The sequence below is a fragment of the Poecilia formosa genome, unplaced genomic scaffold (genome assembly GCF_000485575.1).
Source record: "Poecilia formosa unplaced genomic scaffold, Poecilia_formosa-5.1.2 Scaffold26, whole genome shotgun sequence".
Lineage (NCBI taxonomy): Eukaryota > Metazoa > Chordata > Actinopteri > Cyprinodontiformes > Poeciliidae > Poecilia > Poecilia formosa.
Genome location: NW_006799965.1, coordinates 1,681,960 through 1,703,213, shown reverse-complemented (window position 1 = coordinate 1,703,213; position 21,254 = coordinate 1,681,960). Strand labels below are relative to the sequence as shown.

Below are 21,254 nucleotides of genomic sequence, written 5' to 3'. Positions count from 1 at the left end.
CAGTGTGAACGCACCCCAAATTGCCTGTAGATATGAATGTGCGCATGAGTGGTCATGTATCCTTTTGGTCTTTGTGTGCCTGTCCAGGGTATCCCACCTCTTCTTTACTGCAAAAAGCTACTGTAGTATAAACAATAGATTTAATTTCTCTAACAACTAAAAATGTTATTCATTTTGACATATTTTTGTCATTGAAATTAACATATTAATTTAGATTTAGGAAGCCAATGTTTTGTTGCCATAGCAAAACATTGCCTTAATAAAAAATTTAATATGTATCCATCTGTGAAGAGTTTTTTTCTTTTTCATGCTTTTCTGGCATCAAGACAACTGTGGATTGAGACAAATATGAGTCATTAAATCTCTTATTCTTGGGCACAGAAATAAAAGGTTTGCGCATTGCTACATTCCTAAAAAAAAAAAAAACTGCCTCCGTAATTTCATATTGCTGTGATTGTAAAATAAATCTTTTTAAATCTCATCTCTACAAACTGAACCTGCTTGATGCTCATCTGTATTTATGCTTGGCATAGCTTGTTAGCTGCATCAAAGTGTACCAAGGACTTTATAAGCTATGGTTTCCAAACCGTTCAAGTCTTTCTGCCGTGCCATTCTTGTGCTTAAAAGTCCTTTATGGAGGATGCAATAGAAATTTCTGAAGTGACCGAAGTTTTCTTTTTCTTTATGGAGAGCAGAATGACACTGCTTTGGTCATCCACACACCATACATTTCCCTTTTTACAATACGCTCAAGTTCAGCTGTTTTGGAAGCTAATATTTAGCTATTGTAGTAGAAGTAGGAATAACAAATTTCATCTAAATAAAAGCAACAGGTACTTTTTTTCAGTAAGAATCTTATCAATCCATAAGGGTCTCAGTCGATAACATGGCCTTTTTATCCACTGAGGTAAATATCCTGTTTCAATTAACTTAAACAAGCAACACGTTTTCACTCATGCATCTGAAAACTTACCCGCGGTGGTCCCAAACCCCACTCGTCAAGGGCCATTCTCCTGCAACTTTTAGAAGTCTTTCTGCTTCAGCACACCTGGATCCAATTTTAGCTCATCAGCAGAGCTCTGTAGGGCCACACTGATGCACACCAGTAGTGAGGCGGTTTTTCCCCTTTTAATTCAAGCACGTAGGACAAGGAAGGGACACATCTAAAAGTTGCAGGACTGACCCTGGACTAGACTTAATTTAGCCACTAGATGGCACAAATGATCATATCGTTCTAGCCTTTCCTTGTGATTGGAAGACAAAACTAAATGCACAAAAAACCCTTTAAAAAAAACTATTAAATTTTATTCATACATACATTGTGCAAGAGGAGTTTTTTTTTTCCCCCATCTGAAAACATGAAAGGTCATTTCTCAAAGGCCACCAAATCATCTGCATTACTCCAAGCCTTGGTCACATACACTCAGGACCGGTGGGGAAACGTGCACTCACTTTCACCGCGGTACAGTACATTACGGAGTGCCACAGGGAGTGCATCTGCAGCACTGATTCAGTTATTCAGTCAGCTATTGTAGTTTATGTGCCAGGCATTCAAAAAATATCCAAATCAGTGCAAACAGAGACCATAAACGTGTCTGGCTGTGAGAAAAAGGGGTCCAGAGCACCAAGTACTCTGTATTTTAGGCTTAAGGCACAGGTGTCAAACTCCAGGTCTGGAGGGCCACTGCCCTGCAACTTCTGGATGTGCCTCTACTGCGCCACACCTTAATAGAATAATTAGGTAATTAGCAAGGCTCTGGAGAACCTAGAAGGAGGCAATTAAGCCATTTCATTCCACTGTTTTGTACCTGTGGCACATCTAAAAACTGCAGGACAGTGGGCCTTGCAGACTGGAGTTTGACACCCCTGGCTTAAGGCATGGTTAAGTTAACAGTATAATCATTATTACTCTTGATGAGGGGTGTTTGCCTATTCATCAGTTAAGCAATTACAATAGAAAGTTCCCTTTGAAATAGCAAACACATTTTAAGAGCACAAGCTGAAAACCAATGCATTTTAGCAGAGAATAAAAAAAAAAAAAAGTACAGTGGATTCTGGAATGTTTCCTGTTAAATAAACAGGAGAGCATTAAGATATGGATTTTTTTTTTTCTATGCACATAGAAACATTAAAACAGCTTATGCGCATCATTCAGATCCAAGTGGAACATTTTTGTTCACTTCCATACACAGCGGCAATCAGGCTGTTAAAGACGTCTGAGATGTGGTGAATAACATTAAGACTCATGTTGATTCAAAATGGTTAAAAGTGTGCTGCTCACATGAAAAATTGCTTCTTTGCTCATGCGCTTTTCCCATAAGTAGGGCCGAACAGGCAGGCACTAACATTTTTTTTGTTTGTTTTGTTTTTTTGTGTGTGAAAGTCTGAGAAGTGAGTCGACACACAATCACTGCAATCTAACTGGAAATTGGCTCCAACTTCCCTAGCTCTTAATCATTAACTCAGGACAGCAAGAGTAGGTTGTTCCCAAACGGCTCCGCCAGAAGCCAACATGTGTGCTTTACATGGTTATGAACGCAGTAGTTACTGTAAGCACCAAATAATGGTCAGTTTTCTTCTATGAGGCTCAAGTCCAAATCTGTACAGTCTCTTTCAAAAATAACATTTTTTCCAACAGCTAAAACAGTTCTTTTGCACTCTTCTTCATCCTCCTCTTCTTCTTCACTTTCACTCAGCGGACCGATGCTGCTTCTTCCCAGGAATTCAGCAGGGGAGAAGGCCAAGCCCTGCTCTGATTGAGAAGACACTGGAAATATGCCACCACCTGTTCCACCCACCAGGCTCTCGCAATTACCCATCTGCACAGGAGAGAGAAGGTTGACAAAAATCACCAGACAAGTTCTCACAAACGGAGGTGAACGACAGAAAACTAAAAAGCCTGCGCGTTTAAATGTTGCTCTATGAGGACCAAAGAACACCACAGATAAGTCCGGCATATAGTTAAGAGAGACGTTTAAAACCACGGTTGGGTTATAAAATCATTTCACGAGCTTTGCTGAAGCGCTTATGCGATCGAGTAGAGTTTGGTGCAACCGTAAACCCGTCAAGTGTTGTCCATCGGGTGAGAGAGAAAATAATGCACCTGAACGTGGCGTCCCTGTGAGAAACAAGGTGGTGGCACGCTGGGTGTGCAGCGGTAGAACAGAAGACTGGATGTCAGTCATAAATAGTTTAAAAAGCAACAACGCTTCTGACTAGAACAGGCCCGGACAGATCGCTGGGTGCTGCATTGTCAGCGGGGTTTTTTTTCTCTCTTCGGAAATAGTTTGCTTAGAGACTATAGGATTTTGATTTGAGTCCAGCTTTTCCAATCTGAAATTGTTTTCAGTCAGCACTTTGACAAAGGCCTAATACGAGCTTAATTTACACACTCCCTGTCTGTGCCTAATGCCTAAAACATGTACACTCCCCTCATCTTTTGGACTGCTGTTGTACAAGCAGTATAAGATTGTATTGCTGCATTCCAAGAAGTAATACAATCTTTACAAAATAACCCAAATATTTTTTTCCTCTTGAACGGTATTAAATTGCACATTTTAAGCCTTATTTTATTTCACTCAACAAATCAGCTGTCGATAAGTTTTAAATTCCCAGAAATGTCCCCCCCCCGCTCCCCCAAGTGAAATCCCCATATACATTAAAGTGTGTAAAAATGAGCTCAAACATGCAAAACCCATTGTGCTCCCAATTGGTTTGAGCAAGAGAAAGAAGCTGACGGAACAATCTTTCAGGCGCATCCCTGCTTTTCTCACCTGTGTCATTTTGCTGAAGTCCAGCCCTGGCCTGGAGCAAGGAAGGACATCTGGGTCATGTCGCCTCTTCAGCCGGGGTTTGCGCATGTCGCAGGGCTGCGAGTGGCATCGTGGCAGTGCGGGGTGCAGGTCCCGCCGAGAGCAGGATGGGGTACTGCAAGCTGAAGTGGGAGACGGACACAGGGAGGGATGCTCCGGACCAGAAAAGCTGTGCGCCAGAACATGAGCTGGGGAAGGCTGCGGGTGCAAGGACGCCGCAGAGGCGACCTGAATGTGCACGGGGGAAAGGGAGAAGCGACGGTGCAGGATAGAGTGAGAAACCAGAGGGGCTGGCGAAGAGGAGCAAGAGGAAGGAGTAGCAAGAGAGGCAGAGCAAGCACCTTTCAACGTGTCACAGGGATCCCATGGGAAGCCACAGGACAAAGAAGAGTCAGAAGACAGTGCTAAACTAAAGAAGTTGGGGCTAGACGAAGAGTGTAAAGAGGAGGAGGTGAAGGAAGAACTGGGACCACAAAGAAGCAAAGAACTGGCTCCAGAGCCTGAACTGGATGCTCCTCGACTGTGGCAGCCCCGTTTAACCGGAGTCCAGACCTTTGATGCACTTGGGTGCCAAGCGGAGCGGCACTGGGACAGGTCCTCGGGAACAGAGAGGGAGCGGCAGTGGCGTTTCGGAGGCGGCGGGGGGGAACTCTGGAAGGAGTTGTTTGTGAGGGAAACCTCTGGTCCCTGGAGTGGCTCTCCAGAGCGCGAGCGGGGCCAAGGTTCACACGAGTTAGCCAAAACATGTGCTTTGCATGACTGGTGTGGGTCTGAGCTGGCTTCTAACGGTGAGAAAACAAAGACATAAGACTGGTGACCGTAGCAGTCAAAGCTCATCTTCTGCGTTGTTCGGACTTACCTTGCGTCGTTTTACCAGAACTCCATGAAATGGTAGGACTTGAGCCCACTTCAGGCAGAGACTGCAACAAACGCAACAACTTAACTTTCAAAACCCAACACCCAACTAAACTGCATCAAAGCCATTTCAGTTCATTGTCATTTCTCAACTTACCACACTGGCATTGAATGTGAAAGCCTTGTGATAAGGTTCCTCTAAACTCTGCTTACGGAGCTGCTCTGTGATAAGTGTAACCATAATTGCAGTCCAAGGAGACGCATGGAGACGGCAGATCCACTGAGGGTAGTGATTTTTTTTTTTTTTCCTGTCAGAACTCTGGCGTGGTCTGTGGTGTCCCCCTCCACACCTCAACCAGCCAGACTGACCAGCCTTCTAACTACACCATCCTCAAGCCTATGCCACCTGAAGGGACAGAGAATCATAAATTGGAACAATCATTAACCAGAACAGTTACAAAAGAGAACGTGCAATTAAACAATATCTTAATAAACACACACAGAGGGGAACAGAATGAATGAATGTCGAATGCATATTTCTGCACAAAATCTAAGCTGGGATCTGTGAGCTGCGTCATTCACTTCACACATGAAAGGAAGAAGTTCATGTTCACAAAGGCAGAGAGCACGCAGGGACATAAGGAGGCCCTGAACAAAGGAGTACTTCACATTCCATCAAAGAAAGCGTGCACGCCCATTAAAACAAAAGAAAAAAACAACAACAAGGAACTCAAAATAGTGATATTTAAGAACGAGTAAAAAGTGGAAAAACTAAGGTGTGGTGTAAAGGCTAGACGTGTTGGTTAGGTCCAATAAATGTCAATTACTTCCAAGAGTTGTGGGTGCTGCAGAGATTGGAAGGGGGAGGGAGAATCCAAAAAAGGAAAGGATGTGAGTGGGGGGGGGGAAGTGTGTAGAAAATGAATGGGACAGAGGTTTGAAATATGTCATAGTATCTCTGGAAGGCAAGGAGGAAAAACTAACCAGGCGGCACAGATGCATTTAAAACTGGAAAAAAAAAAGGCAAAATCAGTAGGCCACAAGGGTCTGTGCATCCTATTCGGTAGCACATTCCTTCCATGTCGCCTTTTAATACAAGTCTTAAACCACAGAGTGTCAATGAAACAACTTCTTTTATTAAAAATTAACTTATGTTGGCACAAGAACAGAAATTTGACAAATCTTCAAGCAACTTCTCAAACTAAAAGTAAATAGACAATATGGCAGCTGAATTGAAATAAAGCATGGCCTTGTAGCATTTACCCTGGTGTTTAAGAGAGCAAAGGCTAAAGTACATTTAGTGCCTAAACTAGTGCCAACACAGACAGAATAAACCGTTTCTGTGTAAATACTTTAAACGTCCATAGTCATAATTAAATAATTTAGTGACATTCACGGCTAATGAAACTTTACAACACTGCTGACTTTGTAATTTGGCCTCCACCGCCTGCCATCTCATGATAAACCTATGTGCTACATTGCTAGCCTGGTTTCACATGCCACAAGTCAAAAGGTTTCACCAGACCTAATCATGTGGCAACAGCTCTGGGGGGAAAAAACGACAAAAAAAGACATTGCTGCAAGCAATCATCAGCTAATTCAAAGTTAGCACATAATTCATTAGGTCAGCAAGTTTGAATATACACTTAACAACAACAGCGTGTGTTTAAAATCGTGATAGATGTGTAGAAGAATTAAAAAGATACTTCAAATGTAAATGCAATTTGGGGTGTTTAATAATAACCAAGGCTATGAGCTTTTTAACGTGGTGGCGCAGGTCGCTCATTTCTCAAGAAAAACGGGTCCGATTGCTAAAATCGATCATACGAACTGCAGTACATATTTTATCCAGTTGATAGATTTTGTTCTGGGTAAATCTACTACACACTGTAGCTGGGGAGCAAGCTAGCTTAACACGATGCAGACCGTGAGACATCAAGTTATTAGCCGGTTACGTTAGCAAGCTTATAGGATAACAAGTGTGCCAACTTCAATGACTGGTGTCATTTCTTCCAGCTCAACCATTTACTACCAACAGAGAACCGTTCATTCGCTGACATAGTTTGCTAAGACTGTGAAAACACGCTGTTCCTGAATTTACCGGCTCATATCTCGGTCACGCAGCCGCTCTAAGAGCTAGCACGCTACAGCTGACCTGATGCATTACCTGCTTTCTGTGGTTCCTTAGCAACCGAAACTCGCACGGCCAAGCGAGCAACTGAGTCGCAGAGTATTTATAGCCTTTGGGCGATACCAATGCAAAGGAACGTATGAGGACAATGTTTTACCAAAATGACTTTTAGCAAACTAATGAAGCAAAATGTAGCTCACGATTATTCCTATTACACATTACGTTTGGTATTTTTAGAGTAACAAACATAACAAAAGTAGTGTTGCATGCTATAGGGTTTTTACACGTCTGCCCCTTACAACTCAAAAGTTATACCATTCGAATTAAAGGTACAGAACAATTGTTAAACTTACTCCAAATCTCTCTGTTTTCTTATATGCTATTAAAAAACTAACAACACAAACATTCTTTTTTAATTAGCTTACAAGAATTTGTTCGTAAAAACACACATTTGTCAAATCTGGGTTAACTTAAAACACCAGCTGAGCATCTGCGCATGCGCGGTGGCTGTTTTGACTTCCTACTCCAGCGGCGATGGCAGAATGTTTTGCTAAATAGTTTAATGAAATAAATCATTACATCCGATAGCTGTGGGTATGTAGCCAACTGCTCATTGCTTCAATAGTTGTTTTGTGTGTGTTAAACTGGCGAAACAAGAGAAGACATGGCTGAGGAAAGATTCAGGAAAGAAGAAACCCTCGAAATGAGGCAGAGGTTAATTGGGTATGTAAAATCAAAACTCTTAATATTAAAATTTTTTGTTGGTAATGGGTAATATACTACGTAGCTCACCGCTGACTCGTGCTTTTTTTTTTTATCATAGTCAGTCGTGCAGACTCTTCTATTCAGAAGACCCTGTGAAGATAGTCAAAGCAAGAGGACAATATATGTTTGATGAAAATGGCAAACGTTACCTGGATTGCATCAGTAACGTCCAACATGGTAAAGTTTTAAGTTTCGGTGTGTTGATCTTTCCTATACATGTTGTACTACTGTCACCTGGTGGCAGGAAGTCTCTCTAGTGTACTTTTTAAACGTTCTGTCAAGAGTATTAATACCTCATTCACAGACTTGTGAAGTAAAGGGCACTAAATATGTATGGTACAATTTTCAGATTTAATTTATTGCAAAAATAAAACAAAACAAAAACAGCCCAGTCCCCTGAAAACTATTAATTCTCTTCCTTCTACTTCTTAATTATGCACATATAAAATCACAGTAGATAAATTATTATTGAAGCCTGTAAAAAAACTATGTTAACAAGTGCAAGTCAGTGTTAAGTGTTAATTGTGTTTCCTGCAGTGGGACATTGTCACCCTGCTATAACAAAGGCTGCCACGGCTCAAATGGACCTCCTGAATGCAAATTCACGCTTTCTCCATGACAACATAGTCCTGTATGCAGATCGACTGGCAGCTACCTTGCCCAAGAAACTGTCTGTCTTCTATTTTGTGAACTCCGGGTAAGAAATCTATCTGAAGCTTCACCGGATCACATCCCAGAAGTAACATGTCGGTGATCAAATGCGCTTCTTTGACAGGTCAGAGGCCAACGATCTAGCCCTCCGCCTGGCAGAGCAGTACACCCGACATGAGGACGTCGTAGTGCTAGATCAGTAAGAATCTTAACTCCTGAGCAACACATTACTGAAAAGAACCCACACTTTTTGAATATAATAAACATTCCTTCCACACCAGTGCATACCACGGGCATCTAAAGTCACTCATCGACATTAGTCCTTACAAGTTCCGGAAACTGGCAGGACAGAAAGAATGGGTTCATGTGGTGTGTAAACATATACAACTCTTAGTATGCAAACTGTAAAAGACAACCATTGTATTTCTGCTTGTCTGAAATATTACAATTTTGTCCTCCCAGGCTCCCTTACCTGACACCTACAGAGGCATATATAGAGAGGAGCATCCCAATCCAGGCCAAGCTTATGCTGATACAGTAAAACACCTGATAGAGGAGATCAATAAAAAAGGTCGAAAGGTACATTTTAGTCCCTCTTCATGTTTCAGTGGTAAAATAGGCAATATTTTAAAGATTTACTAATCTAAACATTGCCTGATTACAGTGAGCAACACAAATATATATGCCCTTTATGTTATGTTTATTACTATTTCTACCTTAGATTGCGGCCTTCTTTGCTGAGTCCTTGCCCAGTGTTGGGGGGCAAATCATCTTGCCCCAAGGATACTTCTCTAAAGTCGCAGAGTCAGTACGGATCTACTTGCAGACGTTTCTTTGCCCCGGTCCAGATAGGATGATGACTCTTTACTTTTACCCCCCACAGACATGTGCGCTCTGCTGGTGGAGTATTTGTTGCAGACGAAGTTCAGACAGGTTTTGGACGAACTGGGACTCATTTTTGGGCTTTCCAGCTTCAGGGAGAGGATTTCTGCCCGGATATCGTGACCATGGGGAAGCCGATGGGTAACGGCCATCCTCTGGCATGTGTGGCCACTACTGTGGAGATAGCCAGAGCTTTCACTGCTAATGGAGTGGAGTACTTCAATACGGTGATCATTCAGAAATGCTTTAGTGACAACCATCTTACTAACTTACATTTGTGGAAATATAGATGCCGTTAAGACTGCTTTCCTAACGGATGTCAGATGAATATGTCCTTTTTTGGTTGTGTTTATTCCTATTTGAATGAGCTTTGCATTGATTTTATGAAATTTCCCCATTATAATGCAGTTTGGGGGGACTCCAGTGTCATGTGCCATTGGCTTGGCAGTTCTTGATGTGATTGAGAAGGAAGATCTAAGAGGAAATGCCATAAGGGTGGGAGCACATCTCAAAGATTTGCTAAAGAAGCTACAACAAAGACATGAAATAATTGGAGATGTCCGGTAAGGGTACATATTCTTCCATTTTCTCCCTATTTAGACATAAAACAGCAAAATGTCTTCTACTACGACTAATAACACACATTTAGTTGCACAATGCTTGCTTTACATTTCATACCGTAAAACTGTTGCAAAGTACCAACGGTACAATTATAACTTAAAATTGAAGTTACAAAAGCTATTTTTCTGAAAACATCTGTGCTTCATCTGTCTTCTGCTAAGCAGGGAATCTAAAGACAAGTCAGATTTCATTTACACCAACCAGAAGTTCAACAATTACTTTTCAAAAGTATTAACAACACTTAACTTTCTCACAATTTCTCACGCAGTATCCATAAACTTGAATATAGTTTATGAATGTAAGCTGTACAACGGAAATCTTTTGTGAAATAGAAGGAAATTGACGTGTTTTAACACTTTGTAGAATCATCTTTACAGATCATGAGAAAATGTTGCCGATTCTTCTTTTCGGAAAAATCTGTTAAATTGGATGGGGCGCATATGTGAAGATAGCTACTGGGTCATGTGTGGATTCTCTCTGATCAAAATCACGACTTTTAGGTTATTTGATCACTAAATTCCCTGTGGGAGTGTCGCTGTGTTTACTTGTCTGAAATAATGATTGTTTCTGCTTTTTTTGCTTTTAGTGGGGTCGGCTTGTTTGTGGGACTAGAGCTGGTTATAGACAGACGAACTAAAACTCCTGCCACTAAAACTGCAGCGTTGGTGGTAAAGAGGTATGGGATGATGCTGTCTTCCATGTACCTGATAAATGGCTTCCTACTTAAAACATGTTTCAGATGAAAGTTGGAGAACTAAATGGAGTTTGTCAATTACTGTGCTTAATGACTAGTCAAGTTAATAGAAATTTACATCCGTAATGGATTTATAGTTGTTTTTTTAAAAACAGTGGTAACAAGGTCAGTATCAGAAGTTGAACTGTGCGAGACTGATTTAACAAATCGAAAAGTAGGAATTACAAATAGATTTTTCTGAATCCTCCTGAGCATAAAAGGAATACCAACAAAGAGCTGATTGTGCCGTCGTATTTTAACCTTCATCTGAGTCATTTGATGTCCTCTTTATACCAGGTTAAAGGAAGAGGATCAAATCTTTGTCAGCACAGACGGCCCCTGGGAAAGTGTCCTGAAGTTCAAGCCTCCCATGTGCTTCAGTATGGAAGACGCAGAGCTGGTTGTTGGGTGCATTGACCGCATCCTCACTGGTTTGTAGCGCAAGCTCCACATTTACATTAGCAGTAAACATGTTACGTAAACCAACAGATCGTTTACCGCAGGTCGGCTAACAGGCTCACTGCATACATTAGAGCATTTCACTAAAATAGGGGCAGCTCCGACATCGACCACGTTCTTATTTTGCGCAACACAAAAACATGCATCGCACTAAGAATAAAGTCAGTCCGACACTGATCTTTATACAGGTTCATCAAGCCATTGCAGGGATTCATTTTAAAAGTTCAACAGATTTATTACACAATGACCAATTTCAAATGTCAGTTTTGATTTTTGCTTGCAGCTAATAAAATTCAAACCCAGCTCATCAGAAAATCAGTTTATACCAAGTTTGTATGTAGATCTTTTTGCATAAATTACTGAATCGATGCAGTGCAACATGAAGCCTGTGTCCCATCATTGAAATTAACTGAAGTTGAACCGTATTGCTGCATTTTCTGAGGTTTCACCATTTTAATGAACTTTGATATCTAGTGGAGATACACCTGTTTACCAGTAATGTTAACACAGGGGAAAAGAAAAAGCCTTCAGGATAAAATGATCCGCTACAATAAGTGACTTATATTGGTTTTCCTCTTCACAGACATGGAGGCCAAGAATCTCAAATTGGAAAATGAAGACATCTAAAGTTTGCCAAACCTGTAGAAAACCTTTAATTGCATTCAACATTGTCAAGATGTCACATTCATGAAGTTGTTCAGAGGTAGAGATATCCACACTTCAGGCTGCTGCAGTTCTGACAGGCTTGCAGGTCATTTCAGAGGTGGCATTTCCCACCCCACCAAAATACTGACTGCTGTGGGACTTCAAGACTTTTCTGGTACATCAAGTATTAAATGTGGGTCAAAGCCCAATGGAAATGCATTGTAAAGGATTTGGGTGTCGAGTTCTATTGAAGCTACATTTTCATGGTAAAATATTGTTTTGGGTGTTCAGCATCAAATTTGTGGTGTAGATTTTTGCAGAACATGTGATCAGTCTTTCCTCTGATATCACAACCATTATCATATAGCCTCTTTTCTAAATTAAAAAGAAAAATGTCAACTCTTAAATCATGGAAATAAAAGTTTAAATTCTTAATCGCATTGCCTGTTCTTTTGCCCACAGCAGCCATAATTTAAATAATGCAGCTTCATCATACGTATCCAAAACGCGTCATCAACACACAGTAGGCCCAGTTAAGCACTTACCAGACCATCTTTAACTGATGGACACATTGTTACAAAAGCTCAAGTGTTCCAGGTTCACATTAAGTGCGGTTGGGTATTAACAGGTAGAGAAGCCCTCCTGCCACATCTCCCCAAACAGGAATCCGAGGAGATGTCATTACTCGAAGCAAAACATGCAAGCCAATTTACCATTAACAGTACATTAAAACAGGACATTTAACATTAACTTTACAAAAAAATAACCAAAAGATCCATGTGTAATATAAACCAAATTTTTATTTCTATCAATTTGCCCAAGACACTAGAGGAATGAGTTTCCAGTGACAGAGGGGTTACCCTCTTACATTATAACAGGCTTGCGTTCAAGTTGAGTAACACTAATAAAGCCACTTAAAATTTGCAGACATGGTGGGGAGAAACTTCCTTAAAAGCAAAAAAGAAAAACAACAAAAAGAAATAAAACAAAATTGAAATAAATGCTGGTTGTTATTTTCTACAAGCCCCCGTAGCACTCACTTGACATTGTTTTTTTTTAAAGAACCCTTTGATTAGTGTAAATCCCTTTTTAAATCACCTCAACCCCCCACATCTTAAGCCATGCAACTCATTTCCAACACTCAGCATGGGAGAACATAACTAAAAGTCTAGAAACACACAGAACAAAAAAAGCAATATTGTTTTATTTGAGAGCTTTTCAAAGCCCTTTTGCTCCTGCTCGTCTGTAATTCCAGTCGACATGTAAAAATACAACCATACAATACATTAGATTCAAAAAGGGTACCAAAAAGTACAGTAAAAATAACACTTCCACCACTGGAAATGTAAATGGACACGAAACAATATAAAATAAAATAAAAAAAAATAAAAATAAAAAATAAAAAAAAAGTGGAAAAGTGACATTGCTTCCCCAGTTCCTCACTTGATCTGTACAAATGGAGCATGAGTCCAAATTTCTGCCAACTCCAAAGGAAAAGCCAGAGCCCATGTTCGCTGTGGTCAGACCATGGATCTCTTTTTCTTATTTACTTTAGACCTTAGGAGGAAAGACACGGTGCTTTACGTTACTGAGAATTAACCGAGCGTGGCATGCAGTTACACAGAGACAGACAGGTGCATGAATGAGTTCGACAAATAAAGTGAATGAAACATTTTGGGACAGGAAAGGGGAGGGGGCGGGCGGGGCGGACACGACTGCTAGCTGATCAGATCAGTCCTCATTTCTTTTCTGGACCACCACAAATCCTTACTGATCAAGTAGGCTTTGTAGAGATGCATCTCAAGATGGCAGACAGGTGGAATGAATCCATCTTTAATGATCCCAGACCCCTCATCACGCCCTACTATAACCCCACCACAATGGTTGAATGGATTTAGTGTAGATGGAGCTCTTTGTGGGGCCAAAAGGCACTAATGGTTATAGCTACGATCTCATACTACCACGGATGATGCAAGAATGCATACCTGCACTACGTGTGATCAGTATGGCTTGTAGCTACTCTGGTGGCCTCCACGTCTTGGAGTTTTCCCATAGCTTGTATTGCCCTGGTCTGGAGGACAAGAGAAAAAGGGACTGAGTTCTTCTGTACAACAAGGAGGACCAAGAAAATAAAGTTTCTCTCATTCAGTGTCTTTCCCTGGGGGCACTTATCGCTTACTGTAATCGTAGCCACCCCCATAGCCGTAATAACCAGCAGAGTAGTCATAGTTGCCATAGCCACCGTATCCATAGCCCTGCTGTCCATAACCATAGCCCTGGTTGTATCCCTGGTTCCAGTAGTTGTTGTATCCTTGATTCCAGTTCTGGCCCTGGCCTAGAAACAATAGGTGAGGCCTTTTGTCACAACTCAAGTTTCAGAGCAGATGTAGCTGTAAAGAGAACGAGGTTTCCTCAAATGGGATGAAATGCCTCACCTCCACGTCCCCTGCCACGGCCTCCGTATCCCCGGGCGCCGTACTGCTGCTGCATGTAGACCTCTTTGGGCTGGGCAATTTTTATTTCACACTGTAAAAACAACAGCACGTGTTTTTGAGAGGAAGAACTTTTTTTTAAACGTAGCCACCTGACACCAATCACCAGTAATCTGTCATAGGTTTTACCTTGCTTCCACCGACGGTATGGTACTTCTTCTCCATAACCTTCTTGACAGAAGGCTCTTCTTTATACGTAATAAATACAAATCCTCTCCTCTTCTCAGTCTTTGGATCTTGAGGGAGTTCAATGGTCTCAATCTACAAAAAAAAAAATAAAATAAAATAAACTTTGTGAAGCAGTCAGCAATTTCATGCTTGCTTACATTCTCAACCATCTGAAGTCAACAGAATGCTTGTTGTACCTCTCCAAAGGTCCCGAAGTATTCTTCGATGACTTCCTTGGCGGTATCCGGGTTAAGGCCTCCAACAAAGATTTTCTTTACTGGCTCCTTCTTCATGGCCATGGCTCTCTTGGGGTCAATCTGTCTGCCGTCTAACCTGTGCTCCTTCTGCTCAAGAACCTACAAAAGACGAACATTTGATGTCAATTGCCACCTGGCAATCACACAAACACTTCCAAAAAGAACATGGCTTGTATTTTAGATTTATGATATTCTCCCTTCCCCATAGCAAATAATCCGTTTCTGGAATTGGTTCATTTGGGTATTTTTAAAGGCAATATAAATCAACAGGGGTTTGCTATACTGTCTGCCACCAACAGCTTTATTTACTTAGTACATTTCAACAGCTGGTTATCAAAATTCATCATGTAGTTTCCCCATTTGTCGTTGAAAGGTGTTTTAAGTTAGATAACACTGATGCAGAAGCAATGGACTCGTGCCAGGTTAAAAACTTACAAATGTAAGTTAAAGTGTTTTTTATAATTGAAGCAGGCGTTAAATTTAAAATCGGTGATTCTAAAAAGCCTTACATCAATTCTAATGGAACTCATCTTGTGTCCTTCCTCACCTTGTCTACACTCGCTGAGTCCTTAAAGAGAATGAAGCCAAATCCCCTTGACCGGCCCGTCTGCTGGTCCATCTTAATAGTGCAGTCTGTCACCTCTCCAAACTTTGAGAAGTAATCCTTCAGATCCTTTTTGCTTGTGTCCCAGCTTAGCCCGCCAACAAACATTTTGCTGAAAACAAAATAAAAACACAAACATAGTTAGCCAAATACACAGTGCAAGTTACAGCGAATAGAGGATTTGGCTTAAACTTGGACCACATTTCCACTAAATAAATAAGAGGTCAAATTTGTCAAACTTTTAGGCAGACCATAAGCTTTCGGCCACTTTATCTTTCCACCAAAGACCGTCAAATTTACCAGGAAATGAACATTTCTTCCCCATTCATTCTACTCTGCATGGCTGACATTACTCTGAAACCAGTGTAAATAGAAAAATGTATAAAATAACTTTGTCACTTCAATGTTTAATTGCGCAGTCGCAGGCTAGTCAAATCAAAGTTTTATAAATTAACCATCTAACCTGGTTTTATTATGATAGGAAGCTGACATCTAATTCGCAGATTTAAATCCATACTTTGATTAGGACACCTTAACTAACCCATTCATTTTGTTTTATTTGAGCCTTTCAGGGGAAGGCTTGCTGATCTGCTTAAGATAATTGGCTCACCATTTAACCAAAGTACTGAACCAAACCAATGTGCTGTTTTTTTTTTTTTTAACCAAGTGTTTTAGTGAAAGACAAAATTCAATGATTCATAAATAGTGAAAGACAAAATTCAATGATTCATAAATCATGGCAACTCCTTCCAGTCAAGAAGCACCAAAGTAGCTCCAGGCCATCACACGACCACCACCGCGTTTGTCAGCAAGATCCATTCCTGAAATGCTATGTGCTAATGTCTACAACAGATGTGACACGCAACTTTCAGTTTCTCTTTAGTTTAGTCAGTCCACAAAACATCACTCCAGCAATCTTGAGGGGGTGGGGGGATTATAAATATGTATTTTGGTTAATAAGAACTTGGGGATGCCGTTTATCTCTTGTGTCGTGAGGCAAGTCAAGCTTTCAGTGCTTTGAACGTTGCTGTGGGTTCTTTTGTGCTCCTGTGTTTAAGTTCGTGATGCTCAGAATTATTATGCTAATTTAAGTAATTTCCTAATTCCACCATCCTGGCATTAATAAAGCCTAGGTGTGGCTAATGGAATTAAACTTGGTTAGTAACAGTCAACAGAAGAAGATTTAATAAGGGGAAGCGAAACTTCTCCAAATGTTTCACACAAAAACAGATTCTGTTTTATTTACTTATTTTTCTCCGATACTAAAAACTTCCTTGATAAACCGTTCTTACGTTTTGACCCTTTTTTGTTTAATAATTTACAAAGCACTTGCTCGCTGTGATGGCAGGAATTGTCCTAGGAAGAGGGGGCGGGGAAAAATATACATTATGTACACCATGTTCCAGCACATCTGTTGATCCAGTAACACATGGGGGAGGGGGCATACTTAGATGAAGCTTAAGAGTACGTTTACGATTACGTTTCAGTAAATTAAAAGTTTTTATTTGGCAGAATATTAGACATGTAGCTATAGTATTCCATCAGCTAGTATTGGATGGTTTAATGTCTGCTGTAACGCCCATCCCCCTCCCTCCACTCGGCACATGGCGCCAACAAAAGGCCGGCTGAACAAAGAGGTATAGTAGTAAAGCAACAGTGCTTATTATGGCTACCTTTTAAGCTAGAAAATCCCTAAAATATCTATCTAAACTCACCCAGCATCTTCTTCGCCCTTGCTGGCGTCGATCTGGCCGCCGTCCTGCGAGTTCCCGTCCGGATCGGTCCCCGCACCTTCTCCGCAGTCATTCTCGGCGCTGCCGTCGTTTCCTCCTCCGTTAAAATCGTCCTCCGCTTCGTGGCCGTTTTCCGACGTCTCCATGTACTGCTGCTCTGCCTCGGACATTTTTAACTACTACACCTAGAAAGCACAGAGACGGTACGCAATGAGTTGCTCCATAAGCGATTCTTTCACAGTCAGCCCTTACGCGCTTCGCCATTTACGAGATGCCAGTTTACGCTTTTCCCACCATTTTGACCGGCGACACTGCGCTTCACGCACTCAGACAGGAAGACCGCCTGACTGACATTTTAATAGCTCGTTTCGTTACATTAAAGGGCAACCACCTACCATCTGCAGTGCTGCCCATCTGGTAGAAAAGATTAGAAAACCTTCTGAATTGTACTGATAAAGTCTGAACTGAAATTCGCAATTACGTAAGTCTGAGGCCGTGCTGCGCGAAATGTAGGCCATTATTGCGATGCAGCATTTATTTCACTGCGATCGAAAACATTGAACAGTTAGAAAAAAATACACAACAAACTATGCCATATCTGTCAATATTAAATATAAACATGTTGGGAGAGAAACGAAGGTGTACTTACTGGTCGTACGGCCGAGGAGCTCTCTTCAAGATGGATTCTCCCACACGACGACAACTCGTGGTTGGTTTTTTAGAAGCGGCAAAGGGGGAAAAAAAATTAATTTCTGCAAAGGAGCCATCTGATTGGTTAGATTTGGCTGTCACTCCCAGGGCTAACCAATCACAAACGGCGCTTTTTTCTTCTTTCACAGAGTCGTTAACGCCCTCTTACAACACAGGAAGGAACTCGGTGAACCTTTTTTGAGCTGCTGGAAACGAGTTCCCCGGAGAAGTGAAATAGCCATCACTATTGTTTTTTTTTAACATGAAAACTTACAAAACACATCAATATGATCAATTTCATTTGACAAAAAGGCGCAAACCAATAAGGTGTTGACATTATATCAACCGTATAATACCATACAGTGGGTAAAGAGAAAACAAATCAAGATAGGGCAAATAAACTGTAATTAAAATATTCTATGGACCTATTTGTGTCTAATAAAGCTGCTGCTGCTGCTGATATGCATATATGGATTGAAAATGACTGCCACTTCTCTTTAAAAAAACTTTCTAATCTAGGTTGATTTGATTATGAGAGGATACAATTTACTGTTATAGTATTCATACTCGTTGAACGTTTTTATTTTATTTTATTTTTTACATTTTCTCACATGGCATAACAGACAGAAACTTCACTTAATTTTATTGAGATTTTATTTGACAGACCAAGACAAAGCAGTGCAAACTTGTGAAGCAGTAGAAAAATTATAATTCATTTTCAAAGCGTTAAGTGAACATTGAGACTGAAGACTTTGACCATTTTTTGCGTAATAGATAAAGCTCTGTCAGATTGGATGGAGAGCATATGTTAACCAATTTTTAAGTCTTTCTTCTGATTTTCAGTGAGATTTAAATTAAATAAGGAATTTGACTAGACCATGTTAACATTAACCGGCATAATTGTGAAACCATTATGTTTCAAGGTGGTTAGTTTTCCTTGTAATACTACATAGTTTACTTATATAACATCCTTTCACTACACATGTCATCTTAAGGCATTTCAGCAAAAAAAAAAAAAAAGTCTATTTGGATTAATCATAGAGTTTTGATTAAAATCTTTTTTTAGTTTTAGTGAGATTAGTTAATGAAATTTATTGTAATTTTAAGGCTCTGTCAAGGGTTATAAAAAAGAGTTATTGCAAAACCATGTCAGTTGAAAATATGTTACAGTGTTTAATCTATTTAATTTCACAATATTGTTTTAGATGTGGAGTGTAAACACACTGCTTGATTTAAATGACTAACATCAACAGGCCAGAAAGAATTCTTTGACCTACAAGAGAAAATCAACACAGCTCTTTACTGCTACCAAGTATCCATATATTTACATATATGATACCGAACACACGAACTTGCCAAAAAACAAACAAAAGGAAAAAATAGCAGTCATGCTCCCTGGCTGTCACTTTTCACCTTCCAGAATGTTTCCCGCATTTATTTGAGGCTGGCTTGGATCATTATTCAGTAGCCAGTCAGCAAGCCAAATCTAATGAGAAGAGAAAAGTTGCACAAGCTCACATCACATCGCACTTATAATACACAAGGTTTTCCCACAGGCTGAGCGTCCGTACTTACGCAGGGGTGGAGAGGCTTTTCCTTACAGAGCTCAGTGAGTCCACGTAGGAGAACGGGGATTACGTTCACGCTCAAGTACTCCTCGGTTTGTTCTTTAGACGGAAAGGGTTCAATTACAGCTGCAAAGAGAAATCACAAGGAGATCAGCACTTCATATGTTTCTGAGCAACGGTAATTTTGACAGAGCAAATTACGTACTGTTGGGGAAAAAAAATCTAATCTCCCTCACTGCTGCTGAAAACGTGTCGCTGCCATGAAGACCGTTCTTCAGGTCAGAAGTTCCGTATTTTGCTCGAAGGCTGGAGAGAAAGAGAGAGTAAGACTTTAAAACACCAGCAGCACATGGAGTCGAGAGTAAAAAGTATTAGGCTAAAGGAAAGTGAACAGATCTTCACAGCATTCAGACAACAACTCTGAGTGCCACACTGCTGGTTAAAAAAAGTATTTTCAATGACATTTTTCAGGGAAATGAAAGTGTAATAAATTAACCTCAAGCAATGTAAATTCTGAAGAATTTTCATTACTTGTTCATTTACACTAGAATTATTTGAGACTGACCATTCTGGATCTGTTTCTTTGGCTACGGTGATGTTGTCAGGGCCTATCATGGACTTCCAGAGAGCGACGGCGTTATGCCGAGCCAGCGTCATGACAACAATGGGGCCGGAGCTCATGAAGGCCGTCAGGCTGGGAAAGAAGAGCTTTCCGTACTGGTGTGCGTAAAACTCACTGCACTGCTCAGGGCTCAGCAGCAGCCTGCGCTTCTGTCACAGGGAAAATTCATTTCCAGACAGTTCAGCAAGACACATGGTTATGGTTTGTTCTCAGCTTTATGAAACAGATGCAGATCGGTTAAATGCAAATTTAGACAGATGAGACGTTTCTTTTGCTATTTCTTTAATTTGTTAGACATATTGAATTGAATTCCAAAATGTTGTCTTTTTTTCCCCCTACACAATTATGATTGATTTCATTTTTTCTGTTTGGCTTTCAGCTCTCCCCTTAGGTGTTTCTTCTTTTATTATATTGAAGGGGGAAAAAAACATTCAAATAGTACAGCTTACAGTCACTTGCAACGTGTAAGTGGGTATCCTTATCTGAAAGGAATTTCACCAGTGAACATGTACAATTTCTTTGAAATGTAATTAACCACATATTTCAAAGCTCCACATTTCTCCACATTGGTTTTATATAAATATTAAGCCTGGAGAGAGACTAATAAACATGTTGGAGGTTTTAGGTTACAACTAATAAAAATAAATACCTGATTTTTTAACATAATTAATTGAAAACAACTAGGAAGTTCAACCTGGTATATTAATAATAATTAAAATATGTATCATTATAGTACTATTGCAATTTGAAATACAACACAATGTGTTTTAGCTGAATTACATTAAAAATGACTGAACTTTGTACTATCAGTTTTAAAAGGTTGATAGAAATGTTATGTAAATACTGCCTAAGAACACACAGGGATTACTAAATCTATCCTTTCATAATACATTTATATTTAATATAACTGATCATCTCTAAATTATTTCTAGTAAAAATTAAGCACCCTGTGTCTCTTTCACAACCCCAAGAGGCCGTCCGCTGAACTGGCTTAAAAATATTGGTCACCATCGCCCTCTAGTGGACAACAGGTGTAAGGATCAAATATAGAGTAACACTAAAAGAAATCCCAAAAGATGATTATCTTTTAATCGGTGACTAGATTAAAAGTCACCGAACTATTGAAATGTTTGACATTTCTACTAACCTGCAAGATCAAAAAACCTGCCTTCAGGATGACTTTCTCGATCTCCTCGGACTTATGAACCACATCAGGTTTGATGATCGCCAGGGTTCTTTCAACATAAATACGTTGTGAAATCTCGTACATTTTCCTCTGCGAGATGACGCGAACATACAACCTCTGCTGCTTTCAAACGGAAAATACAAGTTTAACACAAAGTCTGTGAATAATTCCACATGAACTACGATTTGTAGCTAAATAACTGCTGAAGCAGACAGCAAAAAGAAGTAGCAGCCGAGTTTATTCTGTTGTTTGATTACTCTCTGGGTAATGTGGGTTGCTATGATACCAGACAACTACGGTACACCATGTAGGACAATCCATCCCTTTTTTGAAAGACGTTCATCTTATCTTGCAAGTAAATGTACAAGTTGAAATATATA

General features: G+C 40.3%; 4 protein-coding genes across 6 annotated transcripts; 1 reads left to right on the top strand and 3 right to left on the bottom strand.

The window, feature by feature from the left end:
• Window positions 1–1,346: 1,346 nt before the first annotated feature.
• Window positions 1,347–6,932, bottom strand: LOC103135550 (protein FAM53C). Of its 2 annotated transcripts, none has more exons than XM_007548346.2 (5): window positions 6,835–6,932; window positions 4,825–5,073; window positions 4,672–4,732; window positions 3,774–4,594; window positions 1,347–2,819 (listed from the first exon to the last, which is right to left on the bottom strand). In XM_007548346.2, exons 2-5 carry the CDS (start codon window positions 4,906–4,908, stop codon window positions 2,568–2,570), a joined length of 1,218 nt encoding a protein of 405 aa, XP_007548408.1. In that variant the 5' UTR covers window positions 4,909–5,073; window positions 6,835–6,932; the 3' UTR covers window positions 1,347–2,567. The 2 variants fall into 2 exon arrangements, with proteins under 2 accessions (XP_007548408.1, XP_016525088.1); XM_016669602.1 differs by lacking the exon at window positions 6,835–6,932 and adding an exon at window positions 5,652–5,681.
• Window positions 6,933–7,287: 355 nt separating this feature from the next.
• On the top strand, window positions 7,288–18,510 carry phykpl (5-phosphohydroxy-L-lysine phospho-lyase). Of its 2 annotated transcripts, none has more exons than XM_016669599.1 (12): window positions 7,288–7,521; window positions 7,622–7,740; window positions 8,101–8,260; window positions 8,339–8,413; window positions 8,496–8,583; window positions 8,677–8,793; window positions 8,936–9,018; window positions 9,098–9,323; window positions 9,505–9,659; window positions 10,304–10,393; window positions 10,748–10,881; window positions 17,648–18,510. In XM_016669599.1, exons 1-12 carry the CDS (start codon window positions 7,463–7,465, stop codon window positions 17,698–17,700), a joined length of 1,359 nt encoding a protein of 452 aa, XP_016525085.1. In that variant the 5' UTR covers window positions 7,288–7,462; the 3' UTR covers window positions 17,701–18,510. The 2 variants fall into 2 exon arrangements, with proteins under 2 accessions (XP_016525085.1, XP_007548407.1); XM_007548345.2 differs by lacking the exon at window positions 17,648–18,510 and adding an exon at window positions 11,493–12,529.
• On the bottom strand, window positions 12,604–17,548 carry hnrnpaba (heterogeneous nuclear ribonucleoprotein A/Ba). The gene is made up of 9 exons (XM_007548344.2): window positions 17,458–17,548; window positions 16,791–16,993; window positions 15,019–15,187; window positions 14,412–14,570; window positions 14,176–14,307; window positions 13,990–14,080; window positions 13,734–13,889; window positions 13,540–13,625; window positions 12,604–13,111 (listed from the first exon to the last, which is right to left on the bottom strand). Exons 2-8 carry the CDS (start codon window positions 16,976–16,978, stop codon window positions 13,555–13,557), a joined length of 966 nt encoding a protein of 321 aa, XP_007548406.1. The 5' UTR covers window positions 16,979–16,993; window positions 17,458–17,548; the 3' UTR covers window positions 12,604–13,111; window positions 13,540–13,554.
• On the bottom strand, window positions 18,144–21,156 carry nme5 (NME/NM23 family member 5). The gene is made up of 5 exons (XM_007548343.2): window positions 20,836–21,156; window positions 19,632–19,837; window positions 19,272–19,372; window positions 19,074–19,192; window positions 18,144–18,984 (listed from the first exon to the last, which is right to left on the bottom strand). The coding sequence occupies exons 1-5, from the start codon at window positions 20,956–20,958 to the stop codon at window positions 18,901–18,903; spliced, it is 633 nt and encodes a 210-aa protein (XP_007548405.1). The 5' UTR covers window positions 20,959–21,156; the 3' UTR covers window positions 18,144–18,900.
• Between the last annotated feature and the right edge of the window lie 98 nt (window positions 21,157–21,254).

Bases quoted from the DNA above. Each gene is read 5' to 3' on its own strand.
- LOC103135550 (XM_007548346.2), bottom strand. From the start codon at position 4,908: ATGGTTACACTTATCACAGAGCAGCTCCGTAAGCAGAGTTTAGAGGAA. The intron at 4,595-4,671 runs GTAAGTCCGAAC...TCTCACCGTTAG, and splicing joins TTCTGGTAAAACGACGCAAG to AAGCCAGCTCAGACCCACAC. The intron at 2,820-3,773 runs GTGAGAAAAGCA...TCTCCTGTGCAG, and splicing joins ACTTCAGCAAAATGACACAG to ATGGGTAATTGCGAGAGCCT.
- phykpl (XM_016669599.1), top strand. From the start codon at position 7,463: ATGGCTGAGGAAAGATTCAGGAAAGAAGAAACCCTCGAAATGAGGCAG. The intron at 8,584-8,676 runs GTGTGTAAACAT...TTGTCCTCCCAG, and splicing joins AGAAAGAATGGGTTCATGTG to GCTCCCTTACCTGACACCTA. The intron at 10,394-10,747 runs GTATGGGATGAT...TCTTTATACCAG, and splicing joins GCAGCGTTGGTGGTAAAGAG to GTTAAAGGAAGAGGATCAAA.
- hnrnpaba (XM_007548344.2), bottom strand. From the start codon at position 16,978: ATGTCCGAGGCAGAGCAGCAGTACATGGAGACGTCGGAAAACGGCCAC. The intron at 13,890-13,989 runs GTGAGGCATTTC...TATTGTTTCTAG, and splicing joins CCGTGGCAGGGGACGTGGAG to GCCAGGGCCAGAACTGGAAT. The intron at 13,626-13,733 runs GTAAGCGATAAG...CTTGTCCTCCAG, and splicing joins TGGGGGTGGCTACGATTACA to ACCAGGGCAATACAAGCTAT.
- nme5 (XM_007548343.2), bottom strand. From the start codon at position 20,958: ATGTACGAGATTTCACAACGTATTTATGTTGAAAGAACCCTGGCGATC. The intron at 19,373-19,631 runs GTCAGTCTCAAA...CTTTCTCTCCAG, and splicing joins AAAGAAACAGATCCAGAATG to CCTTCGAGCAAAATACGGAA. The intron at 19,193-19,271 runs GTACGTAATTTG...TTCTCTTTGCAG, and splicing joins TAGATTTTTTTTCCCCAACA to CTGTAATTGAACCCTTTCCG.